This window comes from Patagioenas fasciata, chromosome 16 (assembly GCF_037038585.1).
Source record: "Patagioenas fasciata isolate bPatFas1 chromosome 16, bPatFas1.hap1, whole genome shotgun sequence".
In the NCBI taxonomy this organism is placed as follows: Eukaryota; Metazoa; Chordata; class Aves; order Columbiformes; family Columbidae; genus Patagioenas; species Patagioenas fasciata.
The window spans coordinates 4,609,684-4,628,262 of NC_092535.1; the positions used below are offsets into that span (position 1 = coordinate 4,609,684).

An 18,579-nucleotide genomic window follows, 5' to 3' on the forward strand; every position below is an offset into this window, starting at 1 on the left:
CTCGGCCAATCACCGCAACCCACATCTCCGCCAGGGGCCGCCCACTCCCGCTGCGTGAAGGTCCGTACCACTCCCGCCGCCCAGGGGAGTCGCCTCTGTCTCCTCCCGGGCGGCCCCGCCGCCGCTCGGCTCCCTACGCCTCTCCGACCGACCCCTGCGCTCCATTCTTCTCATAGCTCCTGTGGCGTCCGCAGCCGCGGGAGCCTGTTAGGCCGGTGCCCCCTCGCAAGCGACGCTGTCCCTCCCTCCCCACCTTGTGACGCAGTGGTGCGGTCCGGGGCGGAGCGCAGGGCGGAAGCGGAGCCGTGGAGCAGGCGGCATCATGGCGGCGCCGGGTGAGACGCGGGCCTGCGGCGGGGAGGGGGCCGAGGCGGCCGGTGGGGCCCTTGGGGCGGCGGGAAGGGCTGCGGGGTAACGTGCTTGTCTCTCCGCAGGCCTGCGGCTGCGCCTGGGGGCGGCCCTCAGCCTCCTGCTCCTCCTCGGCGGGTCCCGGGCCCTGGCCCCCAGCCACCGCCTCACCGCCCGCGACCTGACCCGGCTGAGGGAGGCGCTGGAGCGGCCCTTCACCGACCTGCAGGCCGCCTTCTACTCCATCGTAGGCCTCAGCAGTCTGGGGATGCGGGTGGCGGACGAAAAGGTGAGCAGTGGAGGGCCCGGCGGGGCCGCCGGTGGTTGCGCGGCACAAGGGCGCGTTGCTGGGCCGGGGGCCGGTAGCGGCAGCACAGCGGGGGAAGATGGGGATAAACGAGTTTTCTTTCTGTGTGCTTTGATATTCTGTGTTCTGCATCCATTAGTGGTTGTCGGTGATACACAGCTGGGAAGAAAGCTTGCCCACAGAATATCTGTGTATCTGTTCACTGTGATGGGAAATTTTTCCCTTCTAAATATACATATGGTGCTTTTATTTTGATAGGATTTATAATTGTTCTCAATTTAAATTTGAATTCTGGTTGTAGCTGAGTTTATGTGAAAATCACTCACCTCTTTTAGTAGGAAACACCTTGCTTTCTGTGCAGCACTTAGCAGAATAGGATCTGAGGGGTCCTAGGCTGTGCTGCATTGCAAATATTAGCGGGCTTTCACTTGCTTTTTTACAAGATGAAAATGCACAGTAGTGTATACAAAACTGTCTTGGAGTTGCATGTAAATCTCCTCCGTGGCTTCAGTCAAGACTGTTGCCATAGGATAACTTCTTTTTCTTCACAGGCTGCATGCAGTTACATCAAATCTCACGTGGACTCCAGCAGCGTGGATTCCCTCTTCTATGCGGCACAGTCCATCCGGCTCCTGTCCAGCTGCGAGGTGAGTTTGGAGCCTGAGCTCTGAAGATAGATGTTAGCAAGGAAATATTCGCCTTGATCTTTTTCTCGATTTTGTTTTACGTATAACTTGTACTTTTACTTTCTTGTACTGGGTTGTACTCTGTTTCAGCTTAGGTAAGTCACTTATGAAATGTCCAGCAGTAGTCTATACAAGGTAAAGTGTGAAGATGTAAAGCAAGTATTTGATCCAGAGTAATTCTGAGGGAATGTTTCTTGCTTTAACATTGCTGGCTAAGAAGAATGAAGCCAGCACATTTTAATAGATTTCACAGCAGCTGCGTCAGTTAAAAACACTTTGGGTGGTTGATAAACTGTTTGGCTGTAAACCCTGTGTTGAAAAGCTGCAGGGATGCACACGCAGCCCACTCTCACTGAATTGTGGGTGCGTTATCCAAGCCCCATTTCTCATGAGCACCACCAGCTGCTGCACAATGATGTGATTCCAGATGAAAAGTAGTAGCAGGTTACTTGGATAAATCTGAACTGTGGATTATCCTGACTAACTGATAGTTGACAGCAAAACTTGGGGGTTTAACTAGTTAAGCTAAAAGGTAATGTGTGGTAAAAGACTTTTTCCTAAAAGGTTGTAGTAGTTCACCAGTCTGGTGTGTTGCTGCAGGAAGAAACAGAAGGCCTTATTTTTTCAAGTGTGAATCAGTGAGTTCCCTGTGTTCTTCCCCAGGTGACCATTTCAAACGATACCAGGGAGCTGCTGCTTGCGGCCGTCAGTGAGGATTCCTCCATCACCCAGATCTTCCATGCCGTCGGGGCCCTGAGTGGCTTTGGCCTCCCTTTAGCATCTCAGGAAGCACTGAGTGCTCTCACTGCTCGGCTTAGCAAAGAAGAAAGTGTGCTGGCGTAAGTCTTTCAGATGGAAATGATTCACGGTTGCATGTTTATAATCTAGGCAGTTAAATTTTGGAGTAAGGAATGTTTTGACACTTGATTTTTGTAATATAAATATAGTAGAGTAGGTGGTGTGCCTTCCTTTGATGTATTTGTCCAGTTCATTATTGTCCCTCTGGGGAAATGCAAAATACAGTTTTGGGCTATTTTCTGTGTGATTTTGCAAATGAGCTTATGTATTCAGTTTATTTCAAGAATAATGGCCAGCAAAGAGGGCACATCCCTCTTTTAAAAAGTTTCACAACATATTTTTGGCTTTAAACCCAGCCATGGATCCATGTCATTTGTGGTTGCAATAGACTTGATGTTCTTCCTCAGCCCTGTTTGGAGGTTGGGATGCCTCTACTGTGAGGTGGAAAAAATGTGCCAGTAAGCAGAAGGAATCTTGGCATTTATCACCAAAGAATTAAATAATTTTAATGTGGAAGGAGAGATCTCCTTAAAAGCTAGAGAAGAAAGGGAAACTTCAAAACTTGCTTTAATGATGAAAAACATGGATTCCTGAAAGCCTCGGTAGCAAGTCTGGGGATCTGTGCTGTGCAGGGATCAAAGTTTGGTTTCTTCTCTGCCTTTGAATATGTGAGTTTATTGCAGCATTGATGTAGCTAAAGTGACGTTCCCTAATGAACTCTAAATTTCCACTAAATCATTTCAGATTCATTGCCTTGAGTCAACTGAATGTGGTAACAGCTGTTTTACACTTCATTCAGAATAGAAACTGTTGTTGCTTTTATTTTAATGATGTTTGGCTTTTAAGGAAGGAAAAATTATAAAATTTTTGGTTTTGTTTGTTCTTGTTGAAGAACCATCCAGGCTTTGGAGACGGCATCTTACTTGTCCCAGCAGGCAGATCTAAGCGGCATTGTTGAGGAGATAGAGGTAGGAACACACTATGCCCTCTAATTATTGAGGAATTTGTTAGACCTCTGTAGTACTGAAAGATGTATTAATTTGAAATGCAAAAGAAAAACCCAACCTGGCTAATTCATTTTCTGCATGATGTGGGTTGGTTTGGCTCTTCCTTTCAAGCAGATATTCCTTCTGGACTTTCACCTGTTTCACAGTAGACTGAGACACAAAGTCATGACTTTTAAATATAATTAAATCCATTAAAGAATGCCAGTTTATTTTTGTTCCTGTTTCTGAATAACTATTGCAAAATACTTCAGCAATCCTATATAGATACTCTTGGTTACAGGTGTAAGGGAATGAACTTCTGTGGATCTACTAGAATGCAACTTAAATGTTAACAACTCTTTCTGTCAGGATCTTGTTGCTCGCCTGGATGATTTGGGTGGAGTTTACCTGCAGTTTGAAGAAGGAATCGAGACTACTGCACTGTTTGTTGCTGCTGCCTATAAGCTGTCGGACCATGTGGGAATGGAACCAACAATGAAGGAGGTCTGTACATGTATTCTCCTCCCTTGTACCCTGTAGCTCATGAAAAGAATCTTCCTGGTCCCTGTTGTGCAGTGCAAGAGGCCACTACAACCCGTTAGAGTTTGTACTGGAAAAAATAATGAGCATCCATTGAAAAACAACATCTTGGAGGGAATGCTAAGTAGCAGAATGTGGAAGGAAGTTCTACCTTCAGGATCACAAGCTGTATTTGATTTGGTTTTTGACTTTTTCAAATATACAGAAGGAAATTGCACATGAGGCCTTGGGTGTTTTGTTTATTGAGACAAGCTGTTGAAAAGAATCCCTCTTGTTTCAGAGTTTGGCCTGGTTTTTGGCACTTGTCTAGGACTTTCCAGCGTTTCAAAGTGTTTTGTAAATGTTATTTACCTGTGAGGAAATGTAGGCACCCTAGTTTGGGGTGCCCAAAAGGGAGACATTCATATTTACAGCAACCCAGGTGCAAAAATGTGTTTAAAATGAAAGACTGTTGGAAATTCCTTTTGAGCTTAATTAAGCTAGAAACCATTACTGCAAGCTGTCCATTAAATATTTTTTTCCCACCACAAGTTAACTGAGTTAAATGTACATTTGATTGAGAATGGCAGCTCCCTAAAGCACCAGCCGAAGTGGCGGGGTTGAGACAGAAGCCAGTGTAAGACGTCTGAGTTCACTCCTGGCGCTCTTCCACGCTGCTGCCAAACAGACTAATGCAAAGTAATTTCAGTGTCACTTGCGAGGTGGTGATTCTGCTACACACAATTCAAACTGTCAGCGTCCAAATGATGTTTTTAAAAAAAAAAGAAAGACCAATTAAGGAAAATTGTTTGGTGGTGTTTCAGAATTGTGCTGTCAGAAGTGCTGTTGTTGGGGTCTTAAAGCTTTATCTCTTGTGAATGGTGAGAGAGCCTACAGAATGCCACAGAACTCTCTTTAAAAATTAACGTGGTATTTGAAATAATAGCTCCCTTTCCTTTTTTGTTCTCATAATTGTAATGAAAGTGTCAGTTGCTGATCAAGGTCTGGAGCTATGTCATGCGTTCCATATAGATGAAAAATGCTCCAGGATTTGCACTATGCAGGAGTTCTGTAGTATCTGTCTGGATGTTTTCTCCAGTTACATATGTTGGTGCTTGTTAATACAAGTAGGAGGGTGAAAATTTGAGATGCAGTGAACTTCATTTAAAAGCGTTCTTTGTAGGTTACTAAATTGCATGCCTATTACTTTATTTGGGATTGTCTTCAATTATTCTCATTTCTGATTAGAATTTAGCCCACGATCCTTTGCGTGGATCAAAGTGCAGGCAACTAAACGCTCTGCTTTCCAGACTAGCAGGGAGGAATGGAAGAATCTGAATAATATGGCATACGCTGCAAAGCGTTGCTCAGATACATCAACCTTACCAAGTCAAACTGCCAAACCAGCTCAGGGACTCTGTCCCGCTTCCACTTTGGAGAGAACAAATTGGTTTTGGCACATCCCAGGGCCCAGGCTGGCTCCGTGCTCCTGGTGGTACTGCTGTAAAGCTAATCCTCTTAGCTCCAGGACACTGCTGAGCCTAAGGAGATAAGCCTGCATGGGCTTAGGCTGGCTCTTTCCAGAGCCAGTATGGTGCTTTGCATCACCGCTCCATGGCCTTCCCAACTTGGCGGGTAGCCAGGACATCCAGCCTCGTCCTTCTCTGCTGTGTGAAGACAGTTGTACGGCTCCTGGAGCCAAGTTGTCTTTTTGCAGCTGCAGGCAGCCTGGATGGTGGAGCTGACGGTATCTTCCGTTCTGAAACATGTAGCTTGAAGGGGTGGATCCAGATTCTGGTTTTGCAAGTTTTCAGCACAATTGCAGCAGTTGTGGTTGGAAACTCCCAGCCAAGAATAAGAATGCTAATGTGACATGCAAAAGGTATTATACCTAATTTTGTGTTACCTCATAACTTGAGTTGTTTTTAAAGCAAATGGGAAGTTAAACAGTTTTTATTAATGATGTTTTCATTAATAACGTTACACTGAACCAGTTTGCAGTGTTGTGGTAAGCTGCTGGTGCTTACATGTGATTTGCTTTTCCTCTTTCAGGATCAAATTATCCAGTTGATGAATGCCATTTTTAGCAAGAAAAACTTTGAGACTCTCTCTGAGGCCTTCAGCATTGCTTGTGCCGCAGGTTCTTTATCCCAGAACCGCTACCACTTGCCTGTCATTATTGTCCCCGATGGGCCTGCTGCTGTGTCCCACCATCAGCCCATACTCAAGGTGAGTCCTTAGCCACAAATCTAAACTCATCTCTTGGCTCCATCTTTAGAGCTGTAGGTGGGAGCTGACTGTGTAAGGTGATGTATTTCATTTTTAGCTCCAGGACTCAGGTTCCAGTAGATCTGGGGTCTTAGTGCTTTTATGAAGGGTTTTTTTAGGAACTTCTTACCCAGGGCTTGCCAGCTGCTACCTTGAGAAGACTCTGTGCGGAAGTCAGCTCTGCTGATTACAAACTTCAGCTTTCCTGGTTATATAGGTTAGAAAGAACTGGGTGAATCTGGGATGACGGGCAGGGGAGAACTCTGGGTGCGTAACGCAGAGGGGTAGTCAGTCATCTCTGCTCCTGCATTCCTCCTGAGACAGTGGCTTTCACAGATATTGTTTTTCTCTTGTAGCTACAAGTGACCGATGCTATGTCCCAGCCACTGACTCAAGCTGTTGTAAGGCTTGACTATGCCAAGTCTGCATCTAGCAAAGCCACTGTTCTGCAACAGACAGCATTTACTCTGGCAGGGTAAGAATGTAATCTTAATTTTACCATCTGTAAGGCAAATAGGTGTTATTTAAACAGTGTTGGGCTTATTTTCCTTATGTGTTCTTCCAGTAGGTAAATGTTTGTATGATGGAAAACTCAAAATGCTGTAGTTGTGTTTTGTTGGTAACGAGTGACTGAGCACCTTTAGTAGTGATGATAAATTTCTGTTGCTTTTTCTTTTGACTGGGAATGGGGAATTGCAATGTTCTTCTGACTTCGGAGGCACTTGGAAGAATTCTCTTCCTGCTGCACTTAGCCATTTTAGTTTTGTGCTGCATTTGTCGGTTTCCCTGCTTAATCTAAAGTAATTGGACACTTCTTGGTAGGAAGATGTTACCTATTTGTAGGTTGCTGTTAGAGTACTAGAGGATACTTACATCTTACTTTTTTTTTCTTACAGAGACGTTTTTGAGCTGAACTTCATGAACGTGAAACCTGCTAGTGGTTATTATGACTTTTCTATCAGTGTTGATGGAGATAAGCGCTTTATTGCTAACAAAGTTGAGGTGGGTATGCGTTCTGATGGCATTTTATTTCTGTGCATATTCACTCAAACAGCTTTTTATCTGTTAAGGATGTTGCCAGTTCCATGGCATTTTTATCACATGCTTTTCTGTAATACATTGAATTTTGACTCAGGATTATGACCAGTAACCAGATTAATATATGATCAAAAGAGATTTGTGTAAACTTCAGAACTTATTGCTTAAATATTTGCTGATCTGACAGCATATGAACAAGGCTAACAAAGGGAAGTGTTCATATAGAAGCCCAAAGTAGCTGTGCAAAAATGATTACTGAGAACATTAGTTCTTCAGAGTATTCAAGATTCGAGCCTGTAGATCTCAAGGCTTTGCTAGCAGGTGATTACCTGATGTATGGAAGCCGAGCATTTGTTGTTGTCTGTTTATATAAGTTCTAGTGCCCTAGGAAAGAGTCAAAGGCGTCTTTTGGCATCTCCTAACTGTATATGATGATGCTTTTGTAGTGCGGAAAGTGACAAAAGCAAATTAAGTCTTCATTTCGTATATATGTACCCCCTTTTTAGGTGGCAAAAGCTGCTAGTACCACACCTTTCTAAAGAAGGGCTTTCTGTCAACACTCAGTTTTCTTTTCCTCAAGTTTGTTAGTGAGAAGAATGTGGCCTCTGTGAATGTTCATATGGTCACCCCAGTGTCAACAACTGAGAATACTTTTCTCTGGTGATGTCTATTCCCAGGGTTAGTTTTTGCCCTCAGTCACCTATTTAATATTGGCTTTTGGAGCCTTCCAACATAGTCAGCTTGGAGTGGATGAAGACACTTACGTACAACTGCCAGCCTTTACTCTGCCTATCAAATTGATGTTGTCACTGTGGTAGTAATGGCACTTGGGGGTGTCAGAGGGGGTTGATTGGTGCTGCTGAATCCGGCTGCTGGCACACAGAGGTACCGACAGGAACGCATTAGCACTGGGGCGGCTTTGTGTGAACCGCTTCTAATAAGACACATTGTTATGGGGGAGCTGCTGCTTTTTTTTTTTCCTTACTGTTATTAGCATTAATTGTCCTTAATGCACCATGGTTTTGACAGTAATGAGCTAAACTGGAGGGTTATTACTCCAGGCAGAGACTACATTTCCTGGCATTAAAATATTTGAGAGATGTTTGTGTTCTGTTCAGCTGGGGGGACTGTGTGCAGCAGCTCTGAGTTGCCTTCACGTAACTTTTAAAATGAATATTTAATTAGTCCATCTTCCTTTGCTCCCATGTTGGAACAAACCAAGGTTAGCCTGAATAGTCTACATGTTAATGGATCCATTTTCAGTGTAATCTCTGTTTTAAATTACTCTTCTTGTTGTAAAGGAACTGCTGAGATTGTTATGTTTGAAGTCTGACCTGAATAGCTTGATTTATGTTTTTACTTCAGGTTCTGTGTGAATTATTTTTCAGGGTGAGGGTGTGGGGCTGGCTCACATGAGCAAACCTGTAATAACAGATTGTAGTATACGATGAAAAATGTCTTGGCAAGGAAACTTTAATTCTTCAGGGGAGCGTTTGCAAGCTGTGAGAACAAATGTGCTAATTAAAAACTACGGACTGTAGTAACTGCTTACGTTTGAGAGAAGGATTGAAATCAGTCAAAGCCACTGAGGTTTACTGCTCACATGGTCTATGAGTTGGGACTGGGGCGAGGGCAGGAAACCAATTCTTTGCTCGGGGTTTACACAGCACTTAGCACAAAGGAGAGTGATAAATGGCAGGGCCATGTTGTCTGCAACATGGTAAATGCTGTGACTTGAAGGAAGGCTTGCTGAGCAAAGCGCGGGGCTTCAGGAATGCTGTGGCTTTTGCTTGCTGGTAACAAAATCAGCAGAAACCTGTTGGGCTTTAGGAGCTGACAGAGGCAGAGCTGGTTGCATCCGGAGAACTCGCTCATCTCACATTGCTATCCAGGGAGCAGGAGGACATATGTACGTGCAGGTTGAAGTTGTATCATGTATGGTGTAATCTTTAATAGCTAGTTTAAAAGCAAGATCAGTTGGATCTGAACAGTTGGACTGTTTCATTAAAAGCAGTTCTCCAAAGGGCAGCAAACTCCAACAAGATGAGGAGCTGGTGTCTTCAGAACTGGCTGCTCGTGCAGGGGGAAGGGAATGGGTTGGGTTAGTGACAGGTGCAGGCGCTTTGCCCAAAGGTAAATTGCTGTAGATCCTTCTGTTCAGGTTAGGTTCTGTCCTTGATTTAGTGTCAAACCCTCTTTGGGGAAGAGAACAGAAGAGCTTGACTATAATTACTATATGTAGAGTGCTCCAAGTAATTTTCTGTTGTGTTATATTGCAGCTGAAAGTGAAAGTTTCCACGGAAGTTGGGATTACTAATGTAGATCTTTCTACTGTGGATAAAGATCAGAGCATTGCGCCAAAAACAACCAGGTAAAACAACTCTGTGTTTGTGATCCTTTAAGGGGCAGCTCTGGCTCTCGACTGGAGATCCTGTGAGGTTTAACTGCTTCAGCTAAACCAGAGGAACCCTGTATAACAGAAGCTAGGCAACCAAAGTTTTCTGTTCCTTGTAGGCACCTCAGTGTAGCGAAAGCACATTAGGAGTTGTGTTAATGTTTCTAGTGTGCTTGGGCTTCAGTAGAGATACTCTGAAGCAACTGTGTTTAGGGGATGTGGCTGAACCATTGCCAGGTGTACTTGAACTTAATGTAGCTGGTTTTTAACTGACATCAGTCAAAATGTAATGCGTGGAATTTAGTTCAGGTTGTACAGCCTCTCTGAGGCCCCGCTGTGCGTGTGTTGATGCAGCCTTCCTGTGCTGAAGTTTGAGTGTCTGGTTTTTGTGTTCTGCCGCCATCACACCTTTGGTTGTAGCTTGGCCTTGGCTCAATGGAATGTGGGGTGTAGTATTACCAAAAACTCCTTCTGGTGTTCTTCGAACCTTACAACAAAGTGCTTTGCCTGAAAATGGGCAGGGTATGTAGCTCACAAAAATCCTGCTAAAAAATTCCATTCATTTCTTTTTATTAAATTTATGGTGGAAGAGAAAGACATGTTGGTTCACCTGACTTTTCGGTAAAACAGCTCATGTATGCTGAGTGGACTGCAACCCTGCTTGAGAGGCTTGCATGCCTTGGTTTGTTTGAACACCAGGCCTGCTCTGGGAAGATCATCTCTGTTCTGTTTGGTTTTTCCTCCTAGGGTAGCTTACCCAGCCAAAGCCAAGGGCTCGTTCACTGCTGACAGCCATCAGAATTTTGCTTTATCCTTCCAGCTGATAGACGTGAACAGTGGAGCTGAACTCATCCCTCACCAGGTTAGAACAAACTTTTGTCATTCCTGTGTCACAGCAACGTTTCATCTTGAAGCATCTGAGGTGACAGCTGCTCTTGAAAAGATTTGATAGGTTTAGAGAAGCCTTATGTTTCTGACATGGGCAGTGAAGGATCACTGATCTTGGTAGGTGGGAAGTGGACTCAGTTCGTTTGTTTTGGCTGTACGTTAAGTGAAGCCTCATCTGGCTCTGGTATTGTGTCTTACTTAACTCAACTGAGTGCAGGTAGCCTGCACTGTAAAAAGTAGATTTCTGATTTTCTTAATGTAGACTGTTTGCTAAAAAAGCCCTTGAATGTAGACTTCACCATTTTATTTTTTTCTCCATTTAAAAAAACCAAAGCATGCATCCCTGTTGTGTGCTGTTGCATACACCCTGTCCAGTAACATTCAGTGTTTTGTCCAGTACCCCAAGTGAGCCACTGGACGGTCTTGTCCCTGTGTTAATGCAGTGAATCAAAGAGACATTGAACTCTGATTTGCGGAGATCTAGACACCCAGGCTCCCAGTTGATACTCATAACTTTTGTTGACGTTATGTTTTTGATTTGGGGGTAAATCTCTTATTTTGTTGGCATTTGTAAATGCACTGTGAGGTATTGCAGAAGTTTTACAATATTTCCTTTCAGACTTTTGTCCGACTTCACAACCAGAAGACTGGCCAGGAGGTGGTGTTTGTTGCAGAACCAGACAGCAAGAATGTATACAAGTTTGAACTGGATACCTCTGAAAGAAAGACTGAATTTGACTCTGCCTCTGGTACCTACACTCTTTACTTGATAATTGGAGACGCCACTCTGGAAAATCCAATCCTGTGGAATGTGGTATGTAGCTGGAAGTGTGGTGATGTAGTTCTGAGATGACTGGCAGTCTAACAGGAGGGCTTGAAAGAAAAAATGCTCAAATGTCTTTGTTCTTTGTAGTGAAGCAGAATCCATTTGGCCATTTATGGACTCTGAGGTTTGCTGTTCATTTGAAGTTTTTAAGTAAGCATCAAAGCAAGACTGAAATGAACATTCATTTCCTCATGTGGTGGAAGAGAAACTTCAGAATGTTTATGGGATTGATTGTAATTTCACAGCAAGCTCTTCAAAGTTTAGCCTTTCTGTGCTTGCTGTGCTGGAAATGAGTCCAGTTCAGTGATGGGTGAATGGCATCACTACCTCAGCTTAGGAGAAATTGCTAAATGTGGTGGCTTTTTCTTTATCTTCCTTTAAAATCATGTTAGTTGTAGATTGACAAATAAGGAAATAGGCTACAGTAATGGAATACGATTTATAAAACTCAGAATACATTAAGGTCAAACTTCATGAAGCTGCATGATTTCATTTCAGGCTGATGTTGTGATCAAATTCCCAGAAGAGGATGCACCATCCACGGTCCAATCCAAGAACCTCTTTGTTCCCAAACCTGAAATCCAGGTACAGTCAAACCCAAAAATTATGTGCAGAGATGGAGGGCTAGTCCTACTAGTATTATTTGTTCTTGTCACAATTTATTGTTGAAAAGTAATCTCTCATTACAAAAAAATACTGTGTAAGTAATGTAGTTAGAAGAAGACCAGAGCTACTGCTTAATGGAATGAAATGGGTTGCAGTCCTATGGAGTGTGAATAGATAAGCTGTGTGTCCTACCTGTGAGAGAGCAACCAGTGTCACTGAGAAGATTCAGAGACATAAATTTGAGCAGGTGAGCACCACAGAAAGCTCTGTGCTGCTGAAGATTTCTCTTCCTTCATTCCAGCCACCTGTGCTGATGACAAGCTAACAAGTGCTTCTGTGAGTGCCAGGAAAAGTTGATTGTGCAAGAGATCAAATGTACAAAGACTGGAATACGCTCCACTTTACAGAGTCAGTCTTTGCCATGAGAGGAACACTCATCATCCAGAGGAATGTCTGGGACCGGCACCAGGACTACAACTGTTCCTCTGGGGAGCCGAGAACCACTCTGTTGGAATACTCCTACTTACGACTTGATTTTTTGATTTGCAGCACCTCTTCAGGGAACCTGAGAAGAGGCCTCCCACTGTGGTGTCAAACACTTTCACAGCTTTGATTCTCTCCCCTCTGCTTTTGCTGCTCATTCTGGTGAGTGAACTGGGCCACAGAAGAAGAAAATTTCTTCCCGTCCAGTCCAAAGTCACTTAGGAACTTACTAAAACCCTTGGTTTGTTATGACCCTCACAGCGTTACTGGAGTTGTAGCTAGTAAATATCAGTGCAGTGTTGGTCTAGTATTGACTCTTTCCTAAGCTGTTCTTTTTTTTGAGTTTATAGTCAGAACAGAAAAACACTGCTGCCAAGTAGAAGTAGGTAGGGTGAGTTTCTCCAGTGTGCTTCTGCTGGAGATGCTGAATAGCAGTGGGCAGATTGAGTTGTAACTAGCAGTAGACTGCCACAGGAAAAAAAACAGTGATTCTGCATTGCACTTAGTATATCCATCACAAAATCTGTTACTTAATCCTATCAGATTGATTCCCTTTTATGGCCATAATTAGTATTTGTGTGTCTGTAGTTGAAACATCTGCTGCTCACTGTATCATCAGATCAGTGTTTTGAACTTAATGCAATATAAAATATCTGGTCAAGTTAAATTACTCCTTATTTGGAGCATGAAACTGCTCACTCATTTGCTTGGCAGTAATTTCCCATGAGCTATTCTTACAGCTGGCACTTAGTTGTGTCCGCTGGTCTCTGGAGTTCACAATAGACATGTCAATGTCGCTTCAGTGAAAAATCTCATTGATACTGCTCCTGTTTCCCATCCTTTACACCTTTCTCTTTTGTACTCAAATCTGAAGTTGTTTTTATGACCAAACATCTTGTATCTATATGCCAAGTGCAAAACGACAACTTTACCTTTTTTTGTCTTTTTAATTGGAATTAATTTAGCTTGGTAGAAATAGCAATGTTTATTTTTCTGGAAAATGTAGATTTGGAGCAATACTCTCTCATCAGTTTTAAGAAAGATAATTGAGGAGCTGCCTTTGACCAATCAGAAGCAGCAGAAACTCAACAGTGCAAAAGCAAAGAGCCTTCAAAGATACTGAAGTTTATAATAAAAGCTCGTGTTCACAAGCCGTTGTAACTCAGGTTTTGTTTCTTTCCCCTTTAGTGGATCAAGATAGGTGCCAACATCTCCAACTTCAGCTTTGCTCCCAGCACCATTGTTTTTCACATGGGACATGCTGGTAAGTGTCAGAGGCTTTTCTGCTTTGTTTGACCTCGTCACCTGGGAGTTACAGATGAGAGCCGTGGTGGTTAATGGGCTTGTGGTCTATTAACTATAATGACATAATAGCATAACATTTGTTCTCTTGTTTTCATCTGCCTTCCTGCTTTTCATGACTGTTAATATGGTGATAAACCTGTTTTGGCCATCAATTTGTAACAGCGGTCATTACTGGGCTCCTCTCACACACCATTTATCTGCACTTAATAGAACTTCTTATTTCTGGAGGTCACACTTTCTTTATTGTGTGTTTATCCTTTGCAAGCAGGGAGTTTCTGTGGGGATTGAAACCTGTGGGCCTGCCATCTAGATCTTTTCTTGAAAGCTCCTCTTGTTCTTTGGCAGGACCAATTTTTTTTGTCTATTGTGCCCTTGGTAATATTTCAAAAACATAGCAGGTTGGGAGAACATTGGATCTGCTCTTTCCCAAATGACAGTGTGTTGATTAATCAAAGTCATTTTCCTTGAAAGCTTTATACAGCTGTAAGCTCCTACAAATGTGCAAAGGTTATATCCTCTGAAATCCAGAGTATCCTCCTCCTTTTAATAGCCCTTAATGCCTATAATATGTCCATAATTCTTCAAGAAGAGGGTGTTACAAGCCATTAGGGTCACATTTTTCTCCGGTATGGAGACCCAGATGCCTTCTTCTCCCGGCAATAATGTATAGTCTTTAGATGTGCCATTTCAGAGCTTCAGAGATGAGACAGAAACCAAATGCTTGGGCCTGGCAGTACAACATAACAATCTGAGGATAACAAAATGCCTGGTCTTTGAAATGCAATTTCAGCTGTGGGCCCTGTTTCTTTTTCATAGCAATGTTGGGACTCATGTATGTCTACTGGACTCAGCTCAACATGTTCCAGACTCTGAAGTACTTGGCCATTTTGGGTGGCGTCACGTTCCTGGCAGGCAACAGGATGCTGGCTCAGAAAGCGGTGAAACGGTAAGCCAGGGATGGCACATTGGTGGGAGCTGGTTTTAAAATCAGCGGGGAGGAGATCACATTGATGCTATCGTGTGTCAGTGACCGATACAGAAATGAACGCAGCTTTTGGTTCTTGGATCTTTCGGTTCTTGATGTGGGGATGGGCTGCTTGGTCTCATTTTCATACCCACTTTCAGAGTAGGGGATTGAACTGACGAGGGCAACAAGATGCTCTTGCTGAGGTACAGCTGGCTGCTCCCTCAGAGAATGGTCCTCGTTGGCCACTTGCTGAAGTGATCAGGCACACCAAGAAAGCCAGGGGTGGAAGTTTGTACACTTAGACATGGGGAAACCCACATGTGGCAAGATTTCATTTCCACCACACAGGGTTTCCATGTGAGACTTAAATTTTAGCCATTTTTTACTAATGTAGAGTTTGGCTTTGAAGATTATTTTATTGAACTTTTTTGCCGCAAAACTCATGCTTTTCTTAGTTTCCCCATTTTGAACCACCAGGAGTTACTTACCCTTGCATACCTACTCACATAGATATCCCTGGGTTCTCAGTTTTTTTGTTATACCTTATTAAAACCAGGACAAGATCTGGAAAAAAAAAAAAATCCCACAAGAATGTAATTTTCAGGGATTTTGCATTGATTTGTTGTCTTCAAAACCTCTCCACTTGCATGGCTGTAGCAGGGAGGATGATAATCAACCCTTTCGCTACCATCCTCCCAGCTTTCTCATCCTCGCTCCCTTGGATGTCCAGCCCTCTCCACTGTGGCACTTTCTCTTGTTAACATAACAGTTCCAACTGGAATTTTGTTGCCAGCAGGGCTATGTAATGTCATTTAATAATGTTTCCTTTTTAATTTAAAGAGTAATGATAAAATCATTATTAATTAGAGATTACCTAGGATACATATTTGGGGAAAAAATATACAATGAACCTTACTTCTAAGTGTCTTTGCTCAACCAGGGCTTCTGTTAGCGCATAAATGCAGGTGGTTGGTTCCTAATTCAAAAGACTGCAGGGGGTGTCAGTATGCCCTTTCACTGTAAATGACATGAAACTGCAACTACAATGGCAAATTTGAAAGTGAAACTTCTGCCGTAGGCTAAAGTTAAACCCTTTGTACATGACTTTAAAGTTCAAAAAGACGTCTTCTTGTTAACGTGCTGCTAGCCTGTCTCAGATGGTGAAGTGCAGTGATAATTAACTGGATTGCACTTTGAGGTAAAGCTGCTGTTCCACTATGGAGACCACTGATGGGGGTGGGAAGGGGGATGGTCTAAACCATCTTTTTACAGAAGTTACCAGAAGGCCTGGTTTTGCTTTTTGCGTTTCTGTCGCTGGTTCCAGTTGCTGGAGCAGGGCTGCTTTCGTCCTTCCTATCTTCTCTCAACCTTTCTTCCTTTCTCCTTTTGGCAGGATCGCTGCAGAGCAGAGCAGTAGGTTGGCAAAGTATAGAACGCTGCGGTAAAAGGGGGGTTTGCTAGTGACCCCCTCTTCTAGAAGTAAGGGCCTTTTTGGAATTTGCCTTTCCGGGGCCTGCTGCCTGTTTCATTTCACTTCATCACTCGCTCCTTGTACAAGAGATAGCTGAGCTGAAGCTGCTTCCTTCCAACATTGCTTATTGGGCTTTAAATGAGTCCTTGGGTGACCTTGACTGCAGCAGATTTGCATGTTAGCCGTACATGTCCTCTGAGACTAAATTGCCTTTGTGTGATTTCCTTAATCATCTGAAGTCTGTATGATAATATGAACACATGCGAATATGCTGTCTTGAGCACCAAGCAGCTATCAGGTGATGAAATAAACTTAGTTTAAGCAGTATTGTTCCTGTAAATAAATTATTAATAATGTTGGCTGAAGGATAACATGATAAAAACAGCTGATATCTGGGCTGTTCCCATCCTGCTGCTGGTATTCCCTATCCCCATCTGCAATATTCTGGTTATTCAGCTGCCAGGCACTCTGCTGAATTATGTCCTTGCTTGGGGTGGCGAGAGCTCTGTGTGCGGCAGAGCCAGGTCAGCACCACCTCGTTCAGCTGAGAACAACCTAATCCAGGGCTCACCCTCCTATCAAACCGAGCTGGTCACAGTGGCTCAGGCAGCAGCAGCAGCCCCCTCCATCCAACACAATCACCTGGTAGGTCCCTGTTATCACTTCCCAGTGCAAAGCCCTTCGTTTCCTTTCCTCCTGAGCAGGTAAGGTGCCTGTTTGCTGCACCCACCGTGGCGCAGGAGGCAGGACTGCCCACCGCTCTGCATGCTGCCCTGTTCTGAATGTGCTTGTGTGGCTTCATTTCTCCTTCAGTGCACTGTTTTATTTTGGGGAAGGGAAAGAGCATCTGGGACGAGTCCTATGATTGAAATACCTGTGCTGCCCTGGTACATCTCGCAGGCGTCTGCTTTCTCTCATGTTCATAGCCAGTGCTCCAGGCACACATAGTGTGTTCAACAGAGCTCAGTTTTGTGATGTGAAACAAAGCCAGTGTGGGTGACTGTGTCACAAAAACGATGTGTGCTGTGGTATGAGCTCCTGTCCACAGAGCAGATTTTAATGGAGGTTACCTATGGAGAATTTGGCACCGTGTCCCATAGAAAAGCACCCTGTTCCTACCTCTTCTCTCCCTGCAGCGTTATGAGTAATTTGAGCACAGAACAAGCTACGACAAGTAACTGGAGGTGGCTGTGGCTTGTTCTGGTAGCTGAGTGCTGGCTGCACTCTGGCTGTGTTTGCTGGTGCTGTTCTGGTCCCTGGACACTGCTTTTTACTGTAGCTTTTGGCCAGTGGATTTCAGCTTTTTAGTGGCCTGTTAACAGATGCCTGGCAAATGTGCTCTCTGCAGCTTGCATGTTTTTTGTTTCTCAGCCTGGTATTTTAACTCCTTAATTCCCCATTGACTGTGAGTAGTCCTGGAAGATCTTGCAAATGACTTACTATCCGCAAACCAGAAGTTAGGGTTTTGCTGCTGTGTGCAGTCACAAGCATTTTTCCATATTGCTGGGTTTTCTGATGCCCAGATATGTCAGCTAAGAGTGTATTGACAGTCCAGCCCTAGACAGTGGTAACAAGTGCTGAGCGTCCATAGCTGTGCCTGCGTCTGGCATCTTGGAAGGGAAAAGGACCCCAAAAAGATGTGCCCGTGTCACTTTACTGCATCTTGGGGACCTAAGGTCTTTTCTTTGTGCTTCTGTGGACCAACTGAACGTAAGTGGATAGATTTGCCCTGTTTAAACTAGAGGAGCTGTTAAGGTACCTGCAGGCTTTGCATTCAGCCTGGCTTTTTTTATTCAGTTCTGTACTTTACAATTCATCCCTTTTGCACCAGAAATTAACCTTCATTTTACCTGACCATTTCCATCCTTGAATTCAGTCCTCCATTCCATTGCAGTACTGGTTTTATCATTCCAATAAGTTTCCTTTGAGCAGCTTATCTGACAGACTTCCTTTGAGAGAGAATTCAGGGATCTGGGGACACTTTTCTTGTGCAAGGAAGTGCTTTATTCCCTGGAAGAGTTAATTTTTGGATTTTTCTTTCTAGGACACCCTAGTACCAGAAGAATGGAAGAAATGGGGAAAAACAAAGCAAATGCCTTCAGAACAGAGGTGAATAAATAACTGAAAGAGCAGAAGAAGCAAAGCAGATTTTTTTTTTTATACTAAGTCAAAAGGGTGCCAGTAATACTTTTTTAAAAATCTGATTTTTGTCGTTGTGTTCATGCTACTTGAGTACTTTTCATATGAATCCAGAAAGTCCTTTCTTCCCTGGATCCTCCCCCCTTTTTCTCCCAGGTCATTTGAATTTCCTTCAGAAAAAGAGGAAGAAGAAAAAGCAGTTCTGCCTTTCCCCAGGTGCCCTCTCCTCATCCTAAATGATTTGTGAATAAAGAGGAAAGAACGGTCTTCAATTTTGTTCTTTGGCTGTCTCAAAGGCTGTGATTGGAGGTTGGGCTCACATGAGAATGAAAAGAGCTTTTTTCTGGTGGGTAATTTTGTGTGTGAGTCATTGCTGCATGAAGCTTCCTGCTCTTTCATGTCCTTTCCCAGTGGGACGTGTTTATTGGGGGGGACTTCCCACTCCTGCCTGTCCCTTGTGTGACGCTGTCCTCTGCGTTTCTCTGCTGATGGTTCTCTCTGCCTGCAGGATGGGCTGGGGGCAGGAGGAGCCCTCGGGGCCTGGACCTT

At 43.8% G+C, this 18,579-nt stretch overlaps 1 protein-coding gene across 2 annotated transcripts; it reads left to right on the forward strand.

The window, feature by feature from the left end:
* Positions 1–198: 198 nt before the first annotated feature.
* RPN2 (ribophorin II) lies at positions 199–18,302 on the forward strand. 2 transcript variants are annotated; one of them, XM_065850047.2, is made up of 18 exons: positions 199–335; positions 435–637; positions 1,207–1,302; positions 2,005–2,180; positions 3,032–3,107; positions 3,495–3,629; positions 5,697–5,873; positions 6,269–6,387; positions 6,809–6,914; positions 9,230–9,321; positions 10,093–10,207; positions 10,853–11,047; positions 11,558–11,644; positions 12,215–12,310; positions 13,337–13,412; positions 14,270–14,399; positions 15,814–15,899; positions 17,936–18,302. In XM_065850047.2, exons 1-17 carry the CDS (start codon positions 323–325, stop codon positions 15,863–15,865), a joined length of 1,944 nt encoding a protein of 647 aa, XP_065706119.1. In that variant the 5' UTR covers positions 199–322; the 3' UTR covers positions 15,866–15,899; positions 17,936–18,302. The 2 variants fall into 2 exon arrangements, with proteins under 2 accessions (XP_065706119.1, XP_065706120.1); XM_065850048.2 differs by lacking the exon at positions 15,814–15,899.
* The last annotated feature ends 277 nt before the right edge of the window (positions 18,303–18,579 follow it).